The 26,168-nt window shown below is 51.0% G+C and overlaps 2 protein-coding genes across 8 annotated transcripts in view; both read right to left on the bottom strand.

The window, feature by feature from the left end:
* Positions 1–18,427, bottom strand: part of HIP1R (huntingtin interacting protein 1 related) — a 29,075-nt gene extending 10,648 nt beyond the window's left edge. For all 3 annotated transcript variants that reach the window (XM_087423371.1, XM_087423372.1, XM_087423374.1), the window contains exons 1-7: positions 18,275–18,427; positions 3,598–3,661; positions 2,911–3,053; positions 2,525–2,581; positions 1,241–1,321; positions 777–853; positions 380–441 (exon numbers count right to left, since the gene is read on the bottom strand). In XM_087423371.1, the coding sequence (XP_087279497.1) occupies positions 380–441; positions 777–853; positions 1,241–1,321; positions 2,525–2,581; positions 2,911–3,053; positions 3,598–3,661; positions 18,275–18,367 (577 nt within the window). In that variant the 5' untranslated portion in view covers positions 18,368–18,427. The remainder of the gene's footprint in view (positions 1–379; positions 442–776; positions 854–1,240; positions 1,322–2,524; positions 2,582–2,910; positions 3,054–3,597; positions 3,662–18,274) is intronic.
* Positions 18,428–22,744: 4,317 nt separating this feature from the next.
* The window catches only part of CCDC62 (coiled-coil domain containing 62), a 42,296-nt gene continuing 38,872 nt past the window's right edge, over positions 22,745–26,168 (bottom strand). For all 5 annotated transcript variants that reach the window (XM_087423366.1, XM_087423365.1, XM_014787151.2 and 2 more), the window contains 2 exons: positions 24,463–24,556; positions 22,745–23,536 (listed from right to left, as the gene is read on the bottom strand). In XM_087423366.1, coding sequence (XP_087279492.1) covers positions 24,503–24,556 — 54 coding nt within the window. In that variant the 3' untranslated portion in view covers positions 22,745–23,536; positions 24,463–24,502. The remainder of the gene's footprint in view (positions 23,537–24,462; positions 24,557–26,168) is intronic.

Raw genomic sequence — 26,168 nt, 5'->3', positions numbered from 1 at the left:
CAAACCAACTCTCTCTGGGATGGGAGCCCGGTCAGGACCCTGAAGAGGTGGCTGCCGGTGCTGCCCGCCCGGTGCTCTCCCTGCCTTGGGGCCAATGGAGTGAGTTCCCTCAGTGGAAGGAACAGCGAGACCGTGCCCTGGACATACCTGGGGGGCCCAGCATTCTGCAGGGGTGGGGAGGTTTCCCCTGTGCTTTGGGGGCACCTGGAGCCCCTGTTTCCTATTCCTGGTGGGGATGTGGAACCTCAGGGGTCAGGTGCATTCAAGACTGGGAAGTTAGTCTGGCTAACAGACACAGCAGGTCTTTCTCCCTCTCGTCCCAACCCCAAGCCCTGAGGAATCGCACTCAGGCCCTAGATCTCCTGCTCGGTCAGCTCACCTGATTCAGAAAGCTTCAGCTCACAGTCCATATAATCAAACATCTCCACAGTGAGCTGGAAGCTACAGAGGAAAGGAGGGGAGAGATGAGTGGGAGGGGTGGGGGGCATGCCCCTGTGAGACCCCCAGCCCTGCTCAAGCGGGAGGAGGGAGCACAGTCCACCAGCACGCCTTTCCACAGGACAACAGTCCTTCAGCCAAAAATGCCTGATTCCAAATAAACCCCAACCCTTTAACTCTGGCCTCATCTCCTGAGAACATGACCTTCAGCCCCAGAGAGCCACTGACAGCACCAGCCCCCCGTGGGAACCTGGGTGTGGAAGACTTTAGGAACAAACAGGCAGACTGAGGGAGAAGGGAGACGGGGCCAGGCCGCCCCACCACCCTGAGGGACTCACATGTTGTTGACGTCAGTCCCAGCCGCCTTCTCCAACACCTCGTCTGTCACCTCTAGGCCCGCAGGAAACTGGGGGTGCTGCAGAGAAGACATCCCCACTCAACTGCAGCCCATGTTGGCCCCGGCCCAGAACTGGTTCTGCTTTTGAGGGAGGGGAAGAGGCCAGAGACGCCGCCTAGCCTGTGAAGCCACCATCTGCCCTGGGCGCTGGCTGAGGAGGGCCTGTGAGGGACCAGAGAGACCGGGCAGAGAGGCTGCTCGGAGCCCAGGGCAAGGCTGAGACCACCTCCAAAATCCCAGTGAAATGCCTCAAGGTGTTCTGACTCTGATGACGCCCAGGCATCCCTCACTCCCCTTGGGCTGAGGTAGGGACAGAAGAGATCCTGCGCTCCTCTACGTCCCATGACCTCACGGAGGCAAGAGCCCAGGGTCCCTTCAGCCCCTCGACCCTCCCAGGGAAACTACCTTGAGGTGGAAGGCAATTTTGGTCAGCAAGAGTTTGGTGTAAACGTTCACCAATTGTCCGTATCGGTCATGCAGATGGCCCTGTGGAGAAGAAGCGCAGGGTAAGGTCAGTGCCCGTGAACATGCCCAGGTATCCTACAGGACCCAGGCAGACTCAGGGCAGACAAGGAAGCTGAGGTGGGAAGATGCAAGGTGACAAGCTGAGTGTCATTCCTTCACCTACCCACTCAGTCACTTCTTCACCAATATTGCTCAACCCACCAGAGGCAGCCACTTCTTCATTCCTCTGCCAATCTCCCTCCTTGTCTATAGCTTTTTTTTTTTTTAACTTAGTCCTTGTCATTCTTGCCAAGGAAACTCTTGTGACAAGAGCGCTTTGTCCAGGGCAACAGGCCAACTCTGATTGGGACACTTTATTAAAATGCTGGTGGCAGCCAGGGAGGCACATTCCAACGGACGTGTGTACACATCCTCCCAGCTGCCTTCTCTGTCACCTCCAAATGCCACGACCCCCGTGGCCACACCAGCTGGGCCTGCATCTGCAAATGGCACTGTTTTCCTCACTTCAAGGGGCATCTGTAAAACATGGCAGTTCTGGGTCATGCGCCGCCCTGGCCGGGCCTTCCCGCTTCCCTCCACAGGCCGGGTCAGTTCCCAGAGGCCGCCCTGTCCCTGTCCGGCTGACAAGGCCCCCGCAGTTTCAGAGGACAAATAAGGCCTGAGGCCCTCTTTCCACGCAGAGGATGCCTCCAATTCCTGAAGGTCTGGGAGAGGCTCTAGAACATAGGTTCCTGGGGCTCTGACTCTATTGTGGGTAAGAATCTCCTGGAGAGCTCTCTGAAAATGCCGACTTCCAATCCCCACATTCTAAAGCAGCTGGTCTGAGGGGGCCTGGGAGTCTGCACCCCTCACCCGGGCTCTAAGCACCACTGTGAGATGCCCAGACTTAGGGTCAGGTGTTGCCACATTTCCCACCCCACAGGGACCCAAGGCTGGTGATTTCTGGAGCTGGAGGGCCCGTTGGTTCTGCATTTGGCACTTCCTGCACCAGGCCTGAGAAGCAAGGCCGCAACTTCATTTACTGATGCTCATCTCCCTCCACCGTCATCCCAAATAATATCACTAACTTCTGCTCTGAGAGAAAGACACCTGTCACAGGATGCTCCCATTCGCTCAGCCCCGTGCACTGGGGTACTCGAATACACAGCAGGCCTGTGGCTAGACTTTCTGCATGGTTCTCGTCTGCGAGGTGCTAAGGCCACTGTGCCTGCTCCCTGCACCTACCCACAGATCTCCAATCTCCCGAATATTGCTCCGATACCGCTGGCAGTCGTGCAGCACCTGCAGCGTGAAGGGGGGGAGACGAGGGAGAAAGGTGAGCACCTTGCGAGAGGGGTCCCAACATATTTACTCCCCGCGCTGGCAGGCATGCCGAGGGCAGGGAGGGACGAGGTGGAGGGCAGCAGGCGGGGCGGGCCAGCCCCAAGCTAAGGCCGACAGACACAAGGACAGTCTAGTTTCAAAGGGACGGTGCTCTCCCTGGGGCACCGGCCTGCTCAAGCAGCAGCAGATGGAGCGCCCAGGCTCCCAGGCCTCCCGCTGCCCTGGGAAGCACAGGGTGGCTGGAACAGACCTGCCTCTCTCGGGACCAGGGGACAGCAGCTACTCACATTGGGGTGCCCATCTCGAAGGACCTTGTGGAGGACATGGCAGAACTTCCAGCTGAGGATGGAGCTGCTAGGAAGCGGCAGACCGATGGCATAGGACCAGAAGGTGAAGGCCCCCTTCTCATGGTGAGTGCCCAGAATGATGCCTAGCATGGTCAAGGCCAAGTGCGGCAAGCAGCAACTCAAGCATGAGGAAGGTCGGGGGCCACTCAGCGACTACAGAGACGCACATGGAAGGCCGGCCCCTCAGCCCACAGCCAGTGAACACCTTTTCCCCACGTCCCTCTCCCTCCACATCTGCCACAGTTCACCAAGAGCTATGGTTTTTAGCCAGGGGCAAGAAAAAGGGCAAGGTCATGCCCCACGAATTTAACTGGGCCCAATGGCCTCAGACGACAGATGGTACTCCTGAGATGGGACTCAGAGTCTGAAAGGAGCTGAGCATGGCGAAAGGCCCGGCTGGTCCAAGGCCACGTGAGGACATGCCTCACTGGGCCTCCTGTCTCGGTGAGGGCAGACTTCACAAAGCCCTGGTGGCCATGTGCAGAGCCACACTGCTCCCCTAATTCACTCCCACCAAATCCACAGTCAGAGACCACGCAGGCCAGGCCCATGTCCTCCTCACAGCCTCCCTGCCTCCCCACAGGAACCCCGAGGGACAAAGGGCCGGCCAGAGGCAGGGAAGGATACGCCGGGCATGCTTCTCCTTCACAGGGGCCTCCTGGGTGTTGATGGCTTTGCTGATGCTGATGGCCTGTGAAGGAACAGAGGAGGTGGAATTCAAAAATCCACTGGCCATGGGCCGGCCCCGTGGCTTAGCGGTTAAGTGCTCATGCTCTGCTACTGGTGGCCTGGGTTCGGATCCTGGGCGCACACCAACGCACCGCTTCTCCAGCCATGCTGAGGCCACGTCCCACATACAGCAACTAGAAGGATGTGCAGCTATGACATACAACTATCTACTGGGGCTTTGGGGGACAAACAAAAAAGGAGGACGATTGGCAATATATGTTAGCTTAGAGCTGGTCTTCCTCAGCAAAAAGAGGAGGATTAGCATGGATGTTAGCTCAGGGCTGATCTTCCTCACCGAAAAAAAAAAAAAAAAAACCTCCACTGGGCAGCCTTCTCCAGGAGAGACCACCCCAAAGGCAAAAAGGGCAACACACAGACAGGATGGATTTTCCAGGTAAAGGTGAGTGTAGAGATGAGGGGAAGAGCAAGTCTCTCAACCTAAGCCAAGCAGACCTCTGAAGACTCTGCTTTCACTCGATATGTGCAGCTCAACCTACAGCTAACACCCGATGCCACAAAGCCACCGAGAGCTTTCAGGGGTCTGGGAAATAACGAAAAAGCTGGCTGTGGCTGCAGGAGACCACCTCTTGTCTGAAGCCTACGTGTGTTAGCTGTCCCCAGAAGGCGAGGTCCCCTGGGCCCCAGGGGAGCGGCCAGTCACAGCACAACGTGGCCTCCTCCATCCCGTCCCTCCTCTGGGACCTGAGCCCTCACGGCCCTCCCTGAAGAGCTGTGTGTCATCCCCACTTTACTGTGGGGCAAAGCCCAAGAAACGATGCAAGCTGACAAGGACCACACAGCCACTACATGGAAAACCAGGACAAACCCAGGTCCTGCTGCCTGTCTGCCACGCAGGCCACCTCTTCCCTGACTCAGCAGCCATCCCCACCAACGCAGATGGTGACTGTGGCCCCAAGGGGGTGGCAGGAAGGGGGTTCTGCTTAGCACACCTGCTGCTGCCACTTGGGCCCTGAGCAAGCAGCAGCTCAGCCTTGGTGAAGGGCCTCTCCCTTTTCCATCTGCTGGAGTCGTGTCTCCTCCCCCTTACCTCAATACCTCCTCTTCCAAGAGGGCTTCCTAGATGTGACTGCTCCCTCACCAATGGCTCATGGCACTTACTGTCACCCTCCGCCACACTCACCCCAGAACTACCGCCAGCCCTGGGTTTACTTGTGGATCTGATTTATTTCTCCACCTGGGGCCAGGATGGGGGCCTCTCCACCCATCCGGCACTGAGCGGGGGACATGAGTCTTTGTGGACTGAGAAGAGTTTCCTGTGCCATTGCTGGAGGGACTGGGCCCTTGACAAATGCAGACATTGGCCTCTCCAGGCCAGCCGATTCTCCCGAGTCTCCCCCAGGTCCTTAGCCAGGGCCCACACTGCCCTTCCCCCAGGCTGTCCAAGGACCTGCCCTGGGCAGAGCAAGGGCTCGAGGGGCTGCATGCTCACCCTGCAGCTGCGACCTGAGCCCGCAGGTCGCCGCGTCATCACCAGGACACATTTGCATGGTGTGAGCTGGGCAGGAGCACAGGCCCCAGCAGTCCTCGTAGGAGTGGGGACAGGACAGGGGAGCCTCGAGGGGCAGTGCTGGCACTTCCTTTTTATCTTAGAGGCCACAGTGCTCTCCATCTCTGGCATCTGAACAATAGTAACTCATTTACCGTCTATTGTGAACTGACTTTGGGCCAATCAGCAGGCTGTGAGGTTTCCTCTGTAAGAAAAGCAACCCATGGGAGCAAAGGCGGTCCTTTCTGATCAGACGCACAGACCTAGGAGCTGATGGAGCTGGGAGCGGGGGGCCTGGCCCCCTCCACAGGCAGGCTGAGCTCCTTTCACACACAGCGCCCATTGTGGCCCGGTTCATGGGGTGCGGGGAGCCCTGGGCTGCCGCCACACACCATCCCGGGCCCCTCAGGGGCCACTCTCCCGGGATCAAGGACAGGCTGGGAGAGCAGCTCCCTGCCTCCTGAACCAGGGCCTGAGAGAAACCCAGACAGACTCTGGCTCCTCTTCTTAAAGCCTCAGTGAGCCAGACACGGAAGGCTCCCTTGGCCATCTGTTCTGTTTGCCGATCCTCTGCCAGCACAGCCTCGGCGCCTGCCTTTGCTCAACAAGCATCACTGAGCAGCCGCCGTGAGAGAAGCTGTGCCCTGACTTGGACTACTCCCTGCTCCACCTGAAAATCACACCCCACCCAGCAGAACTTTGTCCACAGTCATGGTGATGATGATCAACAACTGCCATTCACTGGGTGTTTACCCTGTGCCAGGCACAGGAAATGCCTCCCAGCAACAACCCTAGGAAGTGGTCATGAGCCCAATATCCTGATGAGGAAACTGAGGCACAGAGGGGTTAAGTCTCTTGTCTGTCCAGCTAATAAGGGCAAAGCCAGGGCTGGCTGACTCCATGTTCGCTGTCCTTAGCGATTCAGCCGTATGGCTCCCCAGGCGCCTCCTTCCCGTGCAGGCAGAGCTGGGAAGAGATGGGCACACATGGCAGTGCACAGGGCAAGGGGGTAGGGCCGTGCCTCCTCCAGCAACAAGCAGCTGCCAGCTCCTAAGCCAGGAGCATCCTGTCTCTGGGGGTGTGTAATCCCATCCCCAGCTGCCCTGTCACCTGAGCTGCCTCTTCTGACAACTGCCACTTGGTCCAGAATCCAAGCAAGAGCAAAGCAGAGCCCAAGCTACACATGCAGAGCAGGTCCAGGAGGAGGCTGTGGACGCTGAGACGCAACCACAGTCACAGCAAGTGCTTTCTCCTCCCCACGTCCGAGCAGACCCCAGGAAGGGGCTGCATATTAACTCCTCTCCCTCCTGGAGGCCTACCCCTTTCTCCTCCCGGGGCCTGCAGCTGGAGAGCAGACGCAGACACACCCTAGAGGAATGGGCTGGCTGGGGCCCAGGAGAAGGGCTGCCTTTCCTGGAGCAGGGAGGAGGGCATTCACAGCATTGCTTAGCTGGGGGGCAAGGTCAGACATTCCCACAGGTCACCAGGCACAGGCTTACGTCATTGTTGGTCCAAATGTATACTGGGCCCCCTGAGGGCTGGGCACTGGACCCCCAGAAAGAGCACCCGCCGCCCCTCTCACTTTGGGTCTCTGCTCACCTGTCACCTTCCTGCTGCCACCCTACTTAAATCCCCTGATTTATGCTTCTCTGTATACTCAGCACTCCTGACAACAATGTTTTCCTTATTTGTCTATTATCCATCTCTCCCCACTCCACCCCACACCACCAGATGTCAGTGCCATGAGGGAAGCGGTTCTGCCTCTCTGGTCGCTGCTGTGCCCCCAGCCCCTAAACAGAGCCCAGCAGATCTGGAAGATTTTCAGAAGCAGGGAGGGAGGCTCTGGGGACCCAGCGAGATGTGGTGACTCTGGTAGAGGGCACAGAGTGTCGGTGCATCAGGCCTTCTCCTGTCCCCCCACCTCCGGGTGCCGCCCACTCCCCACGCTGGCTGCAGTTCCCGGGGCGGGAACACGGCCCCGTTGTGTGCAGGGCGGCAGATGTATGGGTTGGGAAGCCTCACAAGGAGGCACAGTGCTCACACAGAGAGAGTCTGTGGACACTTACAGGGCCTGGCTTTTCCTACCAGGCACAGCAGCCAAGCCTCGTCCCAGGAGGGGACGTCAGGCCCAGGGACGCCCATCCGTCTCCCCCGCCTGTCCCGAGTGGGCTGCAGAGGTGGGGAGAGCATACTCCTTAGCACTGGAATCTACGCCAGGCAACTCTGACACAGCTCAGTCTCGAGGCAGATCTGTCAGTGACACTTAGTTCTGTCCACATGGCATGGCATCGTCATACCAGCCCAATGGGTGACTGTGGGAAAACTGCAGGATAAGGGGGATCCAGAGGGAAACCCAGGACCATCGTGTGGGTTCTCTCTAGCCTGCCACCCTGAAAAAAGGCTCTCTTCTGCCCTGGTACAGCCATCAGGGCCAGAACCACCCCAGCAGCTCCGACAACAGCGAATTTAATCCCTCACAGCTACTGGGATCAATCGCCATGGAGAGAAACCTTCCAGGGAAACACAAGCTTTGAGTGGAATGGATTGATTAGGGGCCTCAGTGTCGGAACAGAAAATCCAGAGCTAGAGAGAAGGGTCGTGGGTGGGAGGAAGGAGAGCAGTTCCCATTCCACCTTCGAGTGGTCGGGGATGGGGAGCAGGGTGAGGCTCTCCCCACTTTTGAACAGAGGCAGGAAAGCAGCACAAGAGCAATAATGGTGGGTTCTGCAGCTTTTAGAGACCCCAGAAATGCCCAGGGGGACTTTGGGCGGGGGGAGCTGGAGGGTTTGCAAAGACACCAGAGGGTAGGCAGAGACATGCTCCTTAGACCCCTGAGGGTGGGGATTAAACAGTTTCATGGGCATTCAGACCACTGCTGCTCCTTCTGTGCTGGAAAAATCCAATAAGTCCACACCCCAGGCCCTGGGGAGCCACCTCCCCTGGAATTCTCTGAGAGCCTGCACCTCATTCCACCCAGTGCCAGGATGATGAGGGGTCTGACCTTCCACAGGGCAGAGGTGGACACAACACTGGGGGTGGCCACAGGCCAAGGGATGGGAAAGTTCCAGCATGCTCTGGAGACAGTCAAAATCACTGGCACCGGGAAGGTTGTGAAACGCACATTTCATGCCACAAGGCCAGCAAACTGGTCTCAATAACTTAATAATAAAATGATTTTTATCGAGTTCAGCCGTGTGCCAGGCACTGCGCTGAGCACTTCACCGGTATTATCTCATTTAATCTCCTAAGTAACCCTGGAAGCAGGCGGATGAAGAAAGCAAGGCTTAAGGAGGTTAATCGCTTGCCCAAGGTCATAATAATGACATTTTGATGAGTGCTTAAGCCCTGCCAGGCACTAGTCTAAGCACTTGACCATATTGACTCGACCCTCACACAGTCCTCCCCCGTCAATACGGATGGGGAATCTTCAGCTCAGCAAGTGGAGCAACTGCCCAGGGTGGCTGGGCAGGACTGGAAGCCAGGCTGCTTGGCTTTGGAGACTGTCCTCTCCGCCACCTTGTGGCCCCCGCCCCTCCTTCCCCCCAGGGAAGAGGGGCTGGGCTGAGGGAGCAGTGCGTCAACACAGACATCCTTCTTTGTCCCACCACAGGAACCCAGCTCCCCAGGGGCCTGCTCCCGCTCAGGCAGCACCTGGCCCGATTCCAAGTCAGGATGCAGATTCTGGATTGGGGAATTTGTTCAAACCACGGGTAATAACAGCACTGGGGAGGCGCTGAGCAGCTCATGGGGCTGCTCCACTCCTCCCCCCCATTCCTGTGGGCAAGGGCATCTGACTCTGGGCCCCGGCCTTCATCTCAGCTCCCTCTGGCTCCGTCCCGGGCAGCTTCTGACCTGCGACCAGGGTGGAGACATCTGGGAAGGCCTCTTACAAGGGCCCCATTGGGTCCAAGGGAGCCTGAGCCCTCAAGACACACCTGCCTGCTTCCAGGAACAATCTCGTCCTTGTCTGTCTAATAAGAACCCAATCTGGTGCCGGCAGAGGCCCCAGGAGTCAAGTCTAAGGAGACAACCCCAGGACCAGGTAAGACAGAGCGGCCATTCGTCCCTGGACGGGCCCCTCGCAGGGACACACACCAGGAAGCTTCTCAGCTGGTGCTGGGTCAGAAAAGAGGAGACCCGGGTGAGGCAGCCGGGCCAGGGCTGGAGCCACAGCGGGTGATACCCTCTGAGAGGCTCGAAACAGAAGCAGAGCCTGGCGGCGTGGACACTGTCAGTGCAGCCAGAAGACCAAGCCGGGAAGCCCTGTCGGCTGTGGGGCTTCAAGCCAGGCAAAAAAACCAGGAAGTTCAGGAGTATCTGCGAAGTTAGGGGGGCAGCAGGGAGGGGACAGTCACTGAGGAGGGAGCAAGAGTGTGAGCATCTCATGGGGCCACACCTCCTCAGCCCAACGTGCGCCTATGTCACAACACCCGGGCACCCACAGCCCTCAGCCGCTCTGTGAGATCTGATGTCAAGTCCCTGGGGAGTCCCGCATAGCAGAGGAACACGGACTCGGGGAGACCCCTTCCCCAGCAGCCCACACATCTGGGGACAAAACATGTTTCCTCACCCAGTTCCTCTGCTGCTGGCCGCAGCACCCTAGCCCTCAGACCCCGGTCCTCTCGGCCCCGACTCACTGGGGAGCCTTTGCTTTAGAAACTTTCCCTTTCCAGACCATAGCTTCCCCGTCTGAGAAACAGGAATAAAAAATCCTCGGGTCTTCTAGATGCAAACACACACAAAGCTTGTCTGAAACATCTCGCCGTGTTCCAGCGACACATACTTCCTTCTCTTTCTCAAAGAGAAGCCTGGTCCCAGGTCCAGGCCAGGGTTGTGCTTCTCCCTCACCCAGCTCTGATCTCAAATGCCCCCTCCTGAAGGGTCTTCCCCAAACACTCTAGCTAAAGCAGCCCCTCCCTCCACACGGACAGCATCTTCCTGTTTAATTTCACCCAGGATATTTATTATTTGAAACCATCTTGTTTAGCCTTTATTCTGTTCTACCTCCGGCACCCAAACAGATGTACATGGCCTAAGGAACCCGGTCAGTCTCACTCTCTGCTGTATCTCCAGGCCCCAGACCCGTGCCTGGTGTCAATAAATCTTTATTGGATGAATGAAAGTGAACACTTGAATGAACAAGAGCTCTTTCAAATGTAAGTACTGGTTAAATTCAAGGCAGTGAGTGTCTCTTTCTCCAGCTAATAATTTAACCACTAGAGTTAAACAGTAAAGGCAACTATAAAGCAATTTCTATTTTTAAAATCAACCCTGAGATGAATCAGACTTAAGCCTCCTTGTAACATCATCACGATGCTGAACGGCAGCAGTCGGCAGGGACAAAAGCCTCCTTCAAAGAGGCAGGCACAAGGGCTGGCAGAGGTGGGTCATTTTGCTTTAGCGTTTCCAAAGAGTTGTTTGAAGGACAGAGAGATCTCATTCAAACGTGTCTGCCACCTCAAAGACTGTCTGATGAAAGCAGACACAGGATTTCTGTAGCTGAGGAGGCGGCTAGGATGTGGTTACATGCAAAGCGCTGAGGAGCTCTGGGCCTGAGGTCTGCAGCTCGGTGATTTTAGCAGACAGGGAAGTCAACGGAGAAACACCCATCCTACCGACTCAACCTCCTCTGTCTTCATTCATATCCCATGTCCCCGCCCCAGCCAGGCCTCTCAATTATTCTACCGCTTATGAAACTGGAGGGCCGTGCTGGGGCCACCTACCCCTCCAGAGGACAGGCATGAGCCCAGGGAAGGATCCTCCTTCTTACCAGGATGCAGTTCACAAGTGGTAGCCGGCCCACTGCCACCTCTCCCCTGGGCTCTGCAGGTGACACATGAGGAGAAGGAGGACAAGGCCCTGAGTCGTACCTCCAGAATGGACAGGGAGCCAGCCCAGGAGGTTTTGTTCCTTGGGCCCTGATGACATCACTCCACAGACCTGTCTGTCCCACAAGCCAGGGGGCTGAGTCATTCCCTGGCAGGCAGACCTACTGCAGTTCGAGGATAGTGTTTTGCAGTTCAAGGATCGTGTCTATTTCAGCAAGAGAAAAAACAAGTCCGCCTCAACTAAACTTTTCTCACGTCCTTCCCTGCAGTGGGTGCTGTGGGCCTTTTAGGCCTCGCCAAGTGACAGCATCAAAGAAAGGAGACTCGCCAGCCCCCATGGCATCCACTCATTGGGTACATGCACACCGAGTGTGTCCCGAGCCGGGCACTCCTGGGTGCTAGGACACAAGAGGAGCCAACACTGTCCCAGCCTGAGGATCTTGGGGTTCAGGGGGTAATGCTTAGGGGGCTCAGAGGGGAGGCAATGCAAACCCTCTTCCCGTGACCCTGGACCTAACCACATGCCCAGCCTTGCATCCGTCCACTTCTCCTGGTTCAGCTGCAGTGTATCGGGGAGACAGGGCGAATAATGTCACGAGAACTAGGAAAGCATAGTAAGGCTTGGGCAGGAAGAAAGCAGTCAATGGCTTCACAAAGAAGGTGACATTTGAGTCCACCATGAAGTCAGGTGGAGAAGGGGAAGGGCATCGCCAACAGTGCAGCTGGCTGGCCAAGGTGGCTCCATTCTTCGGGCCAGGCGTCTCAGGTTAGCCGGCTGGGTTTCCCTGTCCCTCAGCCAATCAGGCCTACACTTGACTCCAGAGACTTTCCACATCACGATGCCGGAACTGAATGCCCAGTCGGGTTTCATTCACAAATGGCCCCAGTCTGCCCAGCCTGGGAGGCTGGCCTGGGGGCAAGGTCAGAAGGGTGGGTGTTTCTGCCAAGGGAGTCACAGGCTGGCTTCCCCCAACCTCCCTGAGGCTTCCCCCGGAGTATCTTCCCAGAGAACAATGTCACCTGGAAGCGGAGGCCTGCTGTCCTGGAGAAGGGGGAGCGGGTCTGGAACATGAGCATCCGCAGGCTCACTTGTTCCCACCTTCCCACACCCGCCCAACCCGGCTGCAGATCTGCAGCTCTTCCAAACTGCCCTCACTGCCTCTCTCTTCACCCACAGTCGGCTAAACTAGGGGCACAGAGCCCAAGAGGGATGTGATCTCTATTTCTTTCAGTCTCACCTGCTTCTCTGTACACAATGTGACAGCATTTACTCTGCACCAGGCACTGTGAAGTCCTGTAAATCCTCACAACCGCTCCACGACGTGGGGACTATTATTACCATCTCCATTTTGCAGATGGGGAGAGCAAGGCACAGTCTTGCTCTCAACTGCTCTGCCATAGCACACCTGTCCATCTCACACCTCTCCCACCTCCTTCACTGAAATGAAAACTCTGGGAATGATCTTTATCTTCCTGTAGCACAGCCCAAAGCACCAGGAACAGGCCAACAGACACGCAGTCAATGGTCCTCATGAACTGTCATGGGGGCAAATGTACATCAAAGATGGGAAGGGGGAGTGAGGACTAGCAGCTCCATCCCACCCTGGACCAAGAGGTCACCTGATACCTGGGGAGCCGAGGGGGATTCCGACAGCCTGGGAGTCAGGAAGTCAGCTGCCTATCTGAGCATCACCAAGCAAGCTGATGCGGCAGAACCAGGTGGAGGGCATCTTGGCATGCAACAGCAGCACATGTGGTGGAACGGCACAGCTCACCACCCATGATCCACCCCAGCTGGCTCCGGCCTCAGCGGGAAGGTAAGTGCTGCTGGAGTGGCTCCTGTTCGGCTTTGGGGGAAGCATCCTAGGGTGGTTGTGAGCCTGGTTCTCTCTCCTCGGAAAGGAGCCTTGGCTTGCCTCTGTTCTTCAGCCATTCAACCAGTCTGTACTGGGTGCCGAGTACCATGCCTGCATGTGGGGACCCGGCGGGGAGAAGAAGGACCTGCCCCTGCCCCCAGGGAGCTGATAGTGGCCCCCTGACAGTGGTGGGATGGAGCTGGGGGTGGCCTGGCTGTCTACCACTTGCTTTAGATTTCTCCCCGAACTCAGAGGCCAGAGGAACTTTTTTTTGGTGAACATTTAAATGAGGCCCAGAAAGGGGTTAGTGACTTACAAAGTGTTTATAAGGAATAACGAAGACACAAAGCTGGGAGTGTGTAAGTCCGCCTGCTCATCAGAGGAGACTCCATGGAGGGGGGGATGGGCACACGGGAGAGGGAAGTCAGGGCAGAGGGACCAACGTGTGCAAAATATGGGAGTCCCAAAGAACACCGCTCATTGGGGTCAAACCAGAAACTCGAGTTAAGTTCCCAAACACCTGTTTGTGTCCTGTGGTCTGCCTTTAATAATAAGGTTCTAAAGAATTCCTGGCTGGGGAACTTGAAAAAAATAGACCAATGCCCAGGGCCCAGTCTAGACCAAATCACTCTGACTCTCTGGCACCTAGGCACTGACATTTTTAAAGAGCTCCCCAGGTGATTCTAACACCGTGCTGTCCAATACGGTAGCTGCTAGCCAGTGTGGCTACTGAGCAACTGAAATGTGAGAGCCCAAACTGAGATATGTTGTGGGTGTTGCACACACAATGGATTTTGAAGACTTGGGAGGAAACAAATGTAAAATATCCCATTCATAACTTTTATAGTGATTACATGTTGAAATGGCTATATTTTGGATACACCCGACTAAAGAAAATATACAATTAAAATGAATTTCACCTGTTTCTGTTTCTCTCTCCATGTGGCTCAATAATCTAAAAATTACAGATATGGCTCATGGTCTGTTTCTATTGGACAGCGCTGGTCTAACACGAGCTGGGGCTGCAAAGTCCTGAGTGTCAATAAATGTTAATCTTTACTAGATTTCAGTTCCAGAGGCTGCTGAGGGGCATGAGGGGCACGTGTCACTGACCTAGAAAACATGAACTGTTTTCTACTGGCTGTTCTCCCTCCACCGTTCCTCCCCCACTGGAAACCCCCAGCACCTGGGTAGTCTTACCTCTATGCCTGTATCTAACGCCCACCCTGGGGCCTGGCTCAATGAGTAGTGTGGCCCCTCTCTCATCCGGACCTGAGAGGAAGGAAACTTTTGGGCTCTATTCCATATCCTGCAGGGGAAACTGAGGCCCAGGGAAGCAAAGGGGTTCTTACATGAGGAAGAAGCAAACCTGGAATTTAGCATTTCCAAGACTCCTATCTGCTGAGTCCTCACCCAGGACAGGCCTCAAAGATGGGTCTCCTCTCTAGTGGAAGGTCTGAAATAGTTCTCAAATTTTAAAGCATTTTTTGGGGTGGGGAAGGGAGAAAGACAGCTGGCTAGCTGACTATTTGCACAGCACTCTACTATGTGTTTGCATTCCATATATGTTAGTTGCCTATTACTGCTATAACAAATTGCCACAAACTCAGTGGCTTAAAAACATAAATTTATCATCTTATAGTTCTGGAGGTCAGAAGTCCAAAATGGGTCTTACAGAGCTAAAATCAAGATGCCGGCAGGGCTGTGTTTCTTTCCAGAAGCTCTATGGAAGAAGCCATTTCCTGCCTTTTCTAGCTTCTAGAGGACGCCCATGCTCCTAGGCTGGCAGCCCCTTCCTCCCTCTTCAAAGCCAGCAATGGCCAGTGGAATCCCCCTCACATCTCACATCGCATCACTCTAAGCCCTCCTGCCTCCCTCTTCCTCATTTAAAGGCCCTGTGGGGGCTGGCCCAGTGGTGTAGTGGGTAAGTTCACGCGTTCCGCTTTGGCGGCCCAGGGTTTGCCGGTTCAGATCCTGGGCGTGGACCTACCACCGCTCATCAAGCCATGCTGAGGCGGCGTCCCACATACAGCAACTAGAAGGATGTACAACTATGACATACAACTATCTACTGGGGCTTTGGGGAGAAAAAAGGAAAAAAGTAGGAAGATTGGCAACAGATGTTAGCTTAAGGCCAATCTTCCTCAAAAACAAAATTATAAAAAAAAATTAAAAATTTATTTAAAAAAATAAAAGCCCTGTGATTCCATTGGGCCCACCTGGATAACCCAGGCTATGCCCCCTATTTTAAAGTCAGCTGACGGGCCACCCCCGTGGCTTAGCGGTTAAGTGCGCGCGCTCCGCTGCTGGCGGCCTGGGTTCGGATCCCGGGCGCGCACCAACGCACCGCTTCTCCGGCCATGCTGAGGCCGAGTCCCACATACAGCAACTAGAAGGATGTGCAACTATGACATACAACTATCTACTGGGGTTTTGGGGGGAAAAATAAATAAATAAAGTTAAAAAAAAAAAAAAGTTAGCTGATTAGCATTTTCTTACCAAGGGCTGTAACATATTCACAGGTTCCAGGAATTAGGACATGGACATCATTTTTTTTTGTGAGGAAGATCATTGCTGAGCTAACATCTGTACCAATCTTCCTCTACTTTGTCGGTAGGATGCTGCCACAAGCACGGCTTGATAAGCAGTGTGTATCCAAACCCTCGAACCTGGGCCACCGAAGCAGTCGTGAATTTAACTACTATGCCACTGGACCGGCCTGGACATGGGCATCTTTGAGAGGCCATTATTCAGCCTACCTCACCATATCTATACCTTAAAACAGCTGTAGGAGGTAGATGGAATTATCTCTATCCTTACAGATGAGGAAACAAATTCAGGACTTAAGCAACTTGCCCAGGGACACACGTTAGCACTCAGGTCTATCTGCCTACAAGCACCTTCCATGACACCACACTATCTTTTAACAGTCAGGGAATTTTCAGGTTCAGAATGCAGGTATACTGTATTCTGTAGCATTCTGTATTCAGAATACAACACCAACAAAAAGCCAATCCTATTTTGTCACCTCCATTTTGGAAAAGGTTTTATCACCAAAAGACTAAAGTCGTGGGAAAGAAGCGACCAGCTTTCTGGACATTCCCCCTGGGCTTACACACACACACACACACACACACTACAGACACCTCATGCAACAATCACAAGTACCAGCTACCCTCCCTGAACACTCCTGACTAGGATGGGGAAGACACCTTTGCAAAACAGGGTGTGGCCTGTCAAGAAAGCTAATATGGAAGCATTTTCCTGACCCAGGAGTCCAAGAGGAAAGGTGATGCTGGCAGTACATGATGACTTGAATTCTAAGCAAGCCAAAGTGCTCCTCTGGGACATGGGGCACTGTGGTCAACGTGGAGACAGAGGAAGTGTATTCCAAAGGGAAGGTGGGCCCATGGATGCAGTGTGCTATTTTCTGTCCACAGGGAGACATGAAAGCAGCAACCTCAACTCTCCAGGTCCTTTCCACCAATGGGGCCTGGCTGGCTGCTCACTAGATATTTCTGGGAGCGATCTAATTAAATATTAACCATGCACAAAACCTTATTCCTACATCCCTCAATAAGTCACTCTGAAGACAAGCAAACCCAGACACTGAACCCAAACTCTATCTTTCCAGAAAAAAGGGCCCTAAAATGGGTAAATTCTATGAGATTCACCCATCAGAAAGTTATTCATTATAAGCAACCCTCTCAGCCCGAGAAAAACCCAAGAGTAAAAACAAACAGAACACCTTCTTGTTTACCAAACCACCCACCAAAATGTGTGGACCCGTATTAGAGATTCTTCCTCTTTGACATTAAAGAAGGTTACCCTTGATTTATAATAACTCAAGAGTAAGATCAATGAAATTGGCCCTTTAAACTCCATCTCCTCTATGTAACAATCAGACCTCTGTATCCTCAAAAGCACAGAAAAAAATCTAAAAATCAGTGAATGAATAAAGCTTGTGACAACACCCAGATTCTCTCTGCCAATTAAATTTTTCTCCCCATCCTTCCACAAGTTCCTGGCACAATTAATTATTCATTAATGACTTTAAATTCAATGCCACATTTGTTTTAATGATGGGCTATCCGGGCTGAAAATACACGGTAGGCCAGATGATGATGATGATCACAAGGATAAATTAATAATTTGCGGCCAGGGTGGTTCCGGCGCTTGGCTTTCATACAGCCTTGTTGTCTCAAGGTTTTATTATTGTTTTCACCGTTAATTACACGCATGAAGGTAAGAAGGTCTCCCTGAGTTTTTCTTACTTCAAATCGAAAGCTGTTGTAGGATGCATGTGCTAACTTGATTTGAAAGCAACCAGAGACGTCATGGCTCTCTGCAGGGAGAGGTGGGAAGGAACTCGCTAAAGGCAGCCACAAATGTCATCATCCTGCTTCAGACAGAGGTGGGAGGGGTCCTTTGGGCTTCTTTTATGTCTAAAGTAAAAGTTTTCTGCTATTTCAGTCTTGGTTGACTTATTCTGGCAAATGAGCAAGTCTGCTCTCCCCTCCCCCAGGCATAAGAACACTCCAGTGTAGGTAAAATAAAAAGGAACAGAAAACCAGAAACACGGCGACGCCTGCATGGTGGAGTCTCAGCAGGAACACAAGTACAAATACACACCATTGTTTAATTTTTAAAACAACCTACCCAGGATAGGCCATGCTCTGGAAGAGATGCAGGCGCGTGGGAAGTGCGGGAAGGGAGCCCTAGGAAGTTTCTATCTGTCAGGCGCTGGAATTTAATAAGGGGGTGTGAACCTATTTATATGTGGGCCAGCGCACCGGCAAACAAGTCTGGCTACATACGTGAAACTTTTCGCCCAGTAGATAATGAGATATTGTGCGGCCCTGGAACACAGCTCAGGAAACAGGGAGTTTCCTTCAAGGAAATGCACTGCTTCCCTGAGGTGGGAGCATTTTTATAAGGCGAGGAAGCAGGTGGCAGGAGCCTGTCTGCAGGAGCTGGGGAGGGAAGCACCGCCAGCGCAGAGAAATCCGTCGGGGCGCGCGGCCCGCACCTTGACCCCACCTGGCCCCCCGCATCTCGGCCCCGCTCCACCTGGGTTCCCCGGCCACCTCGGGCCCCCGCCACCTCGCTCCCCGGCCACCGGGGTCCCCCTCCACCAGGGTCCCCCGCCACCTCGCTCCCCGGGCCGCATCTCGGTGCCCCGCCACCTCGGCCGGGCGCCGGCGCGCGCTTCCGGTTCACCTGCGCGCGGGGTGACTCGCGCGGCGGAGGCCCGGGAGCGAGGCGGCGGGGGCGGCCCCAGCCCCGGGCGCTCGGGAGGCGGGCAGGCCGGGCCCTGAGGGACGCGAGTGAGGGGCAGGGGAGGGGGCGCCGCCCGCCCGCCCGCCCGCGGCCCCGCCGCTCGCCTGGGTCTTGTCGAACTGCTCGCGCTCGGCCTCCAGGCTGTGGCCCGGCCTGCGGCTCAGCACTCGCGCCGGCACGTTCTTGATGCTGTTCATCCTGCGCCCCGCTGCCTGCGCTCCCGGCCCGGCTCCGCGCGACTGAGCGCGTCACCGCGGGCGCCCGAGCCTAGGCACCGCGAGGCCGGCGCTGCGCCCCGCCGGGGAGGAGCCCGCCGCCGCCCCGCCCCCGGGCCCGCTCCGGGCCACGCCCAGGCCACGCCCCCGGCCCTCGCCGGGCGGGGCACAGGCCAGGGTCCCCACCACACCTCTACGCCGCCTCCCTAGGCCGAGCGAAAACACCCGTGCTTCCTCTTTCCTCCGGAGTGGGGGCGCGGGCCAATTCCCTTCCCCCGACACACCCTCCACCCCGGACTCACTAAGTCCTGTCTACACCAGGCCAGGATCTAGTTAATTGGAGAAAACTTGGCCTCAATGAATCTGACCAAGGGAAGCACAACTAGCTTTTTCTTTTTTTCCTTTTTAGTCATATTAATTTATGTCTCAAAATGCATACAATAAAGCTGTCCGCTCTTTGTGCATCTCTAACGTAACTGCAGCTGTTATCAACGCCGGGCTGTGGGATGAAATTTCAGAGACTGCAGGCTCCGCATGTGGACACCTTGCCAGAGTAAGGGGACGACCGAGTGGCAGGGCTGGGACAGCCTGTAGACAGATCTGAACAAAACAGTGCTGGGCCATCGAAGTGCATCGAAAAGATGCCGCAGGAGGTGGTGTGAGACTTCTAAACACATTATTGTTGGTTTGCTTTTTAAATTATTGGTCAAAAGACTGAAGTGAAAAAAAAAAATCACAGTTCTCCCAAGTGTATGCTCTCAAATGGTGATTTTGTTTCTGCTACCCTCAGCTTTCCTCTCAGAATATAGGTGTGAAATCACCCAGTACAGGTACCAACAGGGAAAGTGATGCCCACATAACCGTGACCATTGTCTCAACAACCCTTTCTGTAACCTCACGGATTCCTGACTGCGTAGCCCCGGAGCTGACACCGGATATGGGAAAGATGTATTTGACAAAGCTCTACTCTCACTCCACGAGAGAGAGAAATCAACTACGCTTTATCTAATTCCAATCACTGGAAAGCTTCTTTACCAGAATAACAATAGCTGATATTTATTGAATGCTTATTATTTGCTAGGCTCTGGGCTCAACCCTTTACTGTATTATTTCATTTTTAATCCTCAGCACCCTAGTCAATAGCTGTAGTCAAATAAAGACCACAGTAAAGGGGCTTGCTGGCTCCACACCAGCTGTTTCTCAGACTCCTTTTTCCATGTTGAACAAAAGTAGTTTTCCTGCAAACTTCACACTTAACACAGAATTTTCTGTGTTTGTGCGTGTGTGTGTGTGAGGAAGATTAGCCCTGAGCTAACATCTATTGCCAATCCTCCTCTTGTTGCTGAGGAAGATTGGCCCTGGGCTAACATCCCTGCCTATCTTCCTCTACTTTATATGTGGGATGCCTGCCACATCATGGCTTGATGAGTGGTGCGTAGGTCCGCGCCTGGGATCTGAACCTGCGAACCCCGGGCCGCCGAAGCAGAGCACGCGAACTTAACCACTACACCACCCAGCCAGCTCCAGAATCTTCTTTTAATCCAGGCAACAACCACTCTGGGTCTATAATGTCTGCCACAGTGATTTAACATTAGCTACCAACTACCAATCTTCCTAATAATAGTTTATTCCTGTGGCAGACACTGTGCTCCACATGTGTTGGGATCCCAGAGAAGTTAGCTAAAACATCTCTAAAGACTTGTAATTTATCTGCTTCTAGGTAAGGTTTTGAGCTACCAGAGGTCAAGGACCACCGTGTCTTACTCAGTTTTATATCCTTGGTGCCTAGCAAGGGTGCCTGGCGCATCAGCAATGTTCAATAAATGCCTGTGAAATGAAGGACTGAAAGTCAGTAAACAACTCCCCATAATTCGGTACACTTCACCATATGGCTCAGTTTTATGAAAGAGCATCCCTGGGGACACAAGGATACAAGCTTCCTCACTCTTAGTTTGTCGAGGTTCATCTCTCAGAACATCTCAGACAGGACCCCTGGTTCTAGTATTGGCTCCATCATTGGCTGAGATGCTCATGTCATCAGAACCAGGGTGCCATTTTGGTATATCTCCCCGGCTGTTTAATGCTTCCCCCAGGCTATTACAAAGAAAAGCATTTGGGATACGAATTAGACCTCATTTCAAGGAAAACCCAAGAAGACAAACAGTAGAGTTTACATCATTGGGCTTACTAAAAGGATGGTGCTGCAATCCCCACACTGCCTCATTGACACGTGTGTATGATCTGGCCCCAGCCTCTCTGTCCAGCTTCATCTTGCACCATCCTAGTCTATCAGGTTTGAAAATATGTCATACTTCTTCCCACCTCAGGGCCTTTGCACGTGCTGTTACAATTGTCTGACATGCTCTGTTTGCTAGTTGGCATCCACTCATTTTTTAGTTCAGATGTCACTTCTTCAGGGAAGCCTTCCCTGAACCCTCCACCCTTGACCTATGCCCCTGTTATATGCTGTCACAGTAGCTGAAAGCTTTATTTCATAGCACTTACCAGTTTTTCATGACCTATTTGTGATTATTTGATTAAGGTCTATCTCTTCCACTAGACTGTAAACAAGGATTGAGTCTGCTTTGCTCACTGTGTCTCTCCAGTGGCGAGCAAAGCAGCACTTACTGTGTGCTCAAATTATTTTGTTCTTTTTGCATTAGATCTCCTAAGTGTGCATTTGGCTGAGAACCCAGACATGGTCGTTTATAGGACTGATTCCTGTGCCCTCTTCATTTGATAAACTCCTCTCAAAAACCATCTGGTGGGTCGGCCCTGTGGCTTGGTGGTTAAGTGCGCGCACTGCGATGCTGGTGGCCCGGGTTCGGATCCCGGGTGCGCATCGAGGCACCACTTCTCCGTTCATCCTGAGGCCGAGTCCCACATACAGCAACTAGAAGGATGTGCAGCTACGACACACAACTATCCACTGGGGCTTTGGGGGGAAAAATAAAATAAATAAAATCTTAAAAAAAAAAAAAAAACCATCTGGTTTTTTAACTTACCTTGTCAGCTGTGGTCCTGATTAACATGTCTGCTTTCTTAATCTGATCTTATTTACTGTTCTTTATCGTGTATGAAGTGGTTGTTAAGATTATTCTGTTTAAGGCCTTCCTGAAATGGACCCTAAACAAAATCGTCATCAAATGGCTCAACAGAAACAAAGGTGCATTACTCTGAAACACCCACATAACCACACTACCTAACTCCAGAGAAGGAAAATCTCAGGACAAGGCCGCCGAGAAAGACTCCAGGATCAGTTAGCCACGGCATACACAAGGTTTCAGTCCTCAGCCATGTTCCTGAAATGAACCAGCCCTACCCCACGGAGCCTCTCAGTTCCATGCATTCTATTAGCACTTTTTAGGTAAAACTGTTTTTAGTGTTTATCATCTTGATTCAGCATTTCTTTCTTTTGGGGTATTGCTATGTCTGTTTAAAAGATCTGTTCACCAATTCTAAAAATACCCTTATATCAGTCTCTTCTGATGGCTGAGACAATTTCTGGCAGGCAAATTATAGTATAATTTAGTTGCCTCCTCTTAAGATGAAAGAATGTTGATGACAAAATATAAATGCTAAAATCTACTTTTATCTGGCAACTATATCAAACATACTGAGGCTGCCTCTCTTTACGAGAAATTGCTCACATATTTAAATAACTTAAGATGAGATAGACAAATTGATAATATTAAGATTTCCCATTTTTGAATTCCATGTGCTATAATTCACAATAATGTGGTGGGGTAAGAATAGGTTAGATGCTGTAACCCTATGAGCTAAAATACACTGAGCCACAAAATAATTTCTGACTTGTTTCGAATCCTTTAGTTCCTAAAATTTTCCTACTTAGCACCTGATCAGTGTTCTCTTTTCACTAGGCAAGTTGACATGTAGCCATGAACCTATGAGAAAAAGAAGGAGAAAATCTAATATTTTGTTTCTCAGATTGGAAGTCAGCCACTCCAGGGACATTTCAGGTCTCTAACTTGGAGGGGGTAGTTGAGAATCAGCTATACCTTCCTCAGGCTTGCTCTGTACAAACCAGCCTAGCCTGAGGGAGAAGGCAAGCATTTATAAAGAACACAGCCAAACCTCACCCAATTTCTCTTTTCAGCACCCTAATTAAAAAGGCTAAATGGGGTGGCTCCTCCACTCTCATGAAAATCATCTCTGAATTAGCACGGAAACCTTTTAACAAAGGGGCATTTATACAGCACAATAGAACTTTGATATCTGCAATGCTTAAAAAAAATACACTCCCATTCCTGAGGAAATTAACACACCAGGTTCGGTATCAAATGACTTTCCTTATTTTACTCCTGTATAATAAAAAGAAACCAAAGAAAATTATTTTTCTTTATTATTAAAAATATTTTTTATTGACTGAAGCTGATCAATTCTCTTAGAAGGGACAGAGAGGCACATAGTATATTCTTTAAAAAATTAAATTACTTTACAAGTTAAAACATAAGTGTTTTAGTCTTTAATGATAAAAGAAAAAATGCATATAAAACTTGATCTTCCAGCAAGCTTTTGTTTGCATAAGTAGATGGGATTACTACAGACCTGGACAAGATGGGGCTCTGCTCAGCTTTGGGACAGAAGGACCTCAACTGTCAGTAGTAACCGAGGGATAATTCCCAGTTAAAAATATTTTATTTTATATCATTTTATATCTATTTACACAGCAAAGTCCAGAGCTAAAACCACAAGAGAAGAGAATTCTATTTCTCATATATTTGGAGCTGACTCTGATAAACTACTGGTTATAATTTAAATGTATGCACAGTTTTAAAAAAAATCAGATAGTTAAAATAAAATAGCATTTTATATGCAGGGGTTCTCTATTTGATTTTCACACTTTTAAAGAGCTTTTCTAGTATTTAACTGTCATCTCCATCTTCCAAGTGTGTATATACACAATATACCTAAGGTCTAATTTCTTGCACATGAAAAATATTTCTTACATATGAAAATGGTTAATTTGAAAAACAAAATATAGATGTTTAAAAATTAACTTTCAGTTTCTGCTCCCCTTTGGTATTAAATGTTGCTTACGAAGGATTACAAGCCTCTTTTTGTTTTCAAAGGTGAAGTATTAAGTATTGATGCTGCTTCCTGCCTTCCACATAGATGAGAAATCGGCTTCTGCAGGAAGGAATACAGAGTGAATAAACTCAAATCAATGAGCCTGCAGTGTGCTCCAAGCTCCCAGTCTCTACAACAGTAACTACACACCCTGATTGTCATTAACATACGGTCAATGCAAAATATTATAAACACTTCTCAGCAAAGAGAGAGAAAGAACAGGAGAGAGGGATAAAGGGAGACGACTACTTAAGCTTATTGCTTTCACAGCTGTTTAAATGCCCTTATGCTTACATTGAAAACAGCTGAAATGATTATACCTTTTAACTTACCAAACTGGATTCTAAAGAGACTTCGCATATGAAATGAAGGTTTGATAGAAGGAAACACAAATCAAGAAAGTGTTTACTGGGTCAGTAAGCCTTTTTATGAAACTTGAAAGCCCATGAAGAGGCCGACCCTGTGGCGTAGTGGTTAAGTGTGTGAGCTCCACTGCTAGCGGCCCGGGTTCGGATCTCAGGCGTACACGGACGCACCGCTTGTCAGGCCATGCTGTGGCAGCGTCCCACATAAAGTAGAGGAAGATAGGCACTAGTCCTCTCAGCAAAAAGAGGAGGATTGGCATGGATGTTAGCTCAGGGCTGATCTTCCTCACAAAAAAAAAAAAAAAGAAAAGAAAAGACTTCTTTCCAGACAGACATTCAGATGAAATGTTAGATTCTGATTTTGAAAGCTATATGTATTCATTTCCTTCGATTTAAAAATCTGGGCACTGAGAACAAGAACTTTTTGATCTGCATTTCTCGTACAAGTGACTGACATTTTACTCTGATTAAATTTAGAAAGTATGTATAAATAGGTCAAGCACAAGAGAAAGGATTACAGGGCATACAAATGCATGGCCTTGACTCCACATTATCAATGTTCCCAAGTTACTTATTAAATGCCAAATGAGATATAAGGTGAGATAAGCAAAGGTGACTTACCTATGATCACAACGAAGACTGAAGCTGACATTTGTTTTCTCTAATTACTGAGAAAGGTATTTTTTTGAGCTGACTCTTCTGAGACTTCTAAATTCTACAAAACAACTCCCAAATTAGTACGCAGGATAGAAAAACTAGAAACTGCTTAAGAAGACAATACACAAATATAGCAGAAATGCTTTTAAAAGACCTTAGGGAATTAATGAAATACAATGAAGTAATTTCATACAACTACCATCCATCCATCCAACAAAGATGTACTGATTTCCCATTCCTGTGTGGGGCCCTTTGTCTCTAATCGCGTCATAGGAATGCTCTGTTTGCTTTACCAGATGTGTTATGGCTAAACTCTGGCAATCAGCTAATGCCCAAAATATAACTGGCTCTTTGTTAGCCTTAATATAGACGATGTGGTGAGCCCTTACAGAAGACAAGGGTCATCAATAAGAATCAACAACTCTAAGTGTTATAATTCATTAAAGTGCCCACTGAGGGCACTAACTAAGGTTAGCATTGTTAGGTTTTGGGGAGATATTAAAAAAGGAGACGAAGATGAAAAAGAAGGAAAGAAGAGGAAGATGACACCTGGAAAGACACGGGTACACTCAGGCGGTGAACTTCAGTTTGTAGGGTAAGCCCCTTCTCAGCCTCTCCCTCCTCCCCATGGGGCCATATCTGAGCAGTGCAAGGATTATCCTCTGTGCTCCCAGACCTCTGTGCCTTTACTCATGCTGCTTCCTCTCTGTTCAAATAGCCATCCTATATTTTACAATCCGATGTATTTTATTTTATTCATTTAAAAACATTATTCTAAAAGGGCTTTACCAGTCTGCCCTTTTTTTAAGAAAAAAGGTTAAGAACCCTGACAAATAATACCAATAGTCTCACACTAGTAATGTGGATGTCCAGTCCCGTGTGCTAGTCAAAACTCCAAGTTCAGTTTCAGGAGGAGTCCCTCCCCATTCCCACACCTCAAGCAGGTAGGAAGCCTGCTGTGGGGGAAGGTGATGTGGTCAGCTCTGCTGTGTTTTACTCTTCCTTTCCTTTTTTTTCTCTATTTTCAAATTATTGGGTTTTTTTTTTAACAGTTAATACCCTGACATGGTTTGAAAATAAAAATAATGTATATTCTTATTCCCATCTCCTTTTGTACACATGTAGAATACCACATGAACCTTTCAGGATCTTGTTTCTTTTCACTTAATAATATATCCTGGAGACATTTTCAGATCCAAGATCTTCCTCATTCTGTTTCATGGCTGTGTAATACTCCACCGTGTGGACATACCATAGCTATTCACTCAGTTCCTTTTTGCTGGACACTTGGATTGCTTCCTAACTTTTGCTATTATAAAGCAATGCTGCAATGAAAAACTCATACATATGCCATTTTAGACACATGCAGAAGTATTTGGACGAGACATTCCTCAAGTAACACTGCTACGTTAAAGGGTCAGTTCTGCAATTTTCAGGAAATACCGCCAAGTTCCCTGCCAGAAGGACTGTATCACTTTGTGTCCCCCCAGCAATGTGTGAGAGTGCCTGTTTCAGAGAAAGGCTTTGAAATAAGACCCTTGTCTTATTAACAGATGGCAAAGCCCTGGTGAAGCAGATAGGCTGCTCAGAACTTTACCCTGCTTCCTTATTGCAAACAGTAAGAATTTTTTACAAAATTATTTGCTTTTTCTGTAACTAGCTATACCCAG

This window comes from Ceratotherium simum, chromosome 35, assembly GCF_057802395.1.
Source record: "Ceratotherium simum simum isolate JZ-2026a chromosome 35, ASM5780239v1, whole genome shotgun sequence".
Lineage (NCBI taxonomy): Eukaryota > Metazoa > Chordata > Mammalia > Perissodactyla > Rhinocerotidae > Ceratotherium > Ceratotherium simum.
This window is presented reverse-complemented; position numbering and strand designations above follow the sequence as displayed.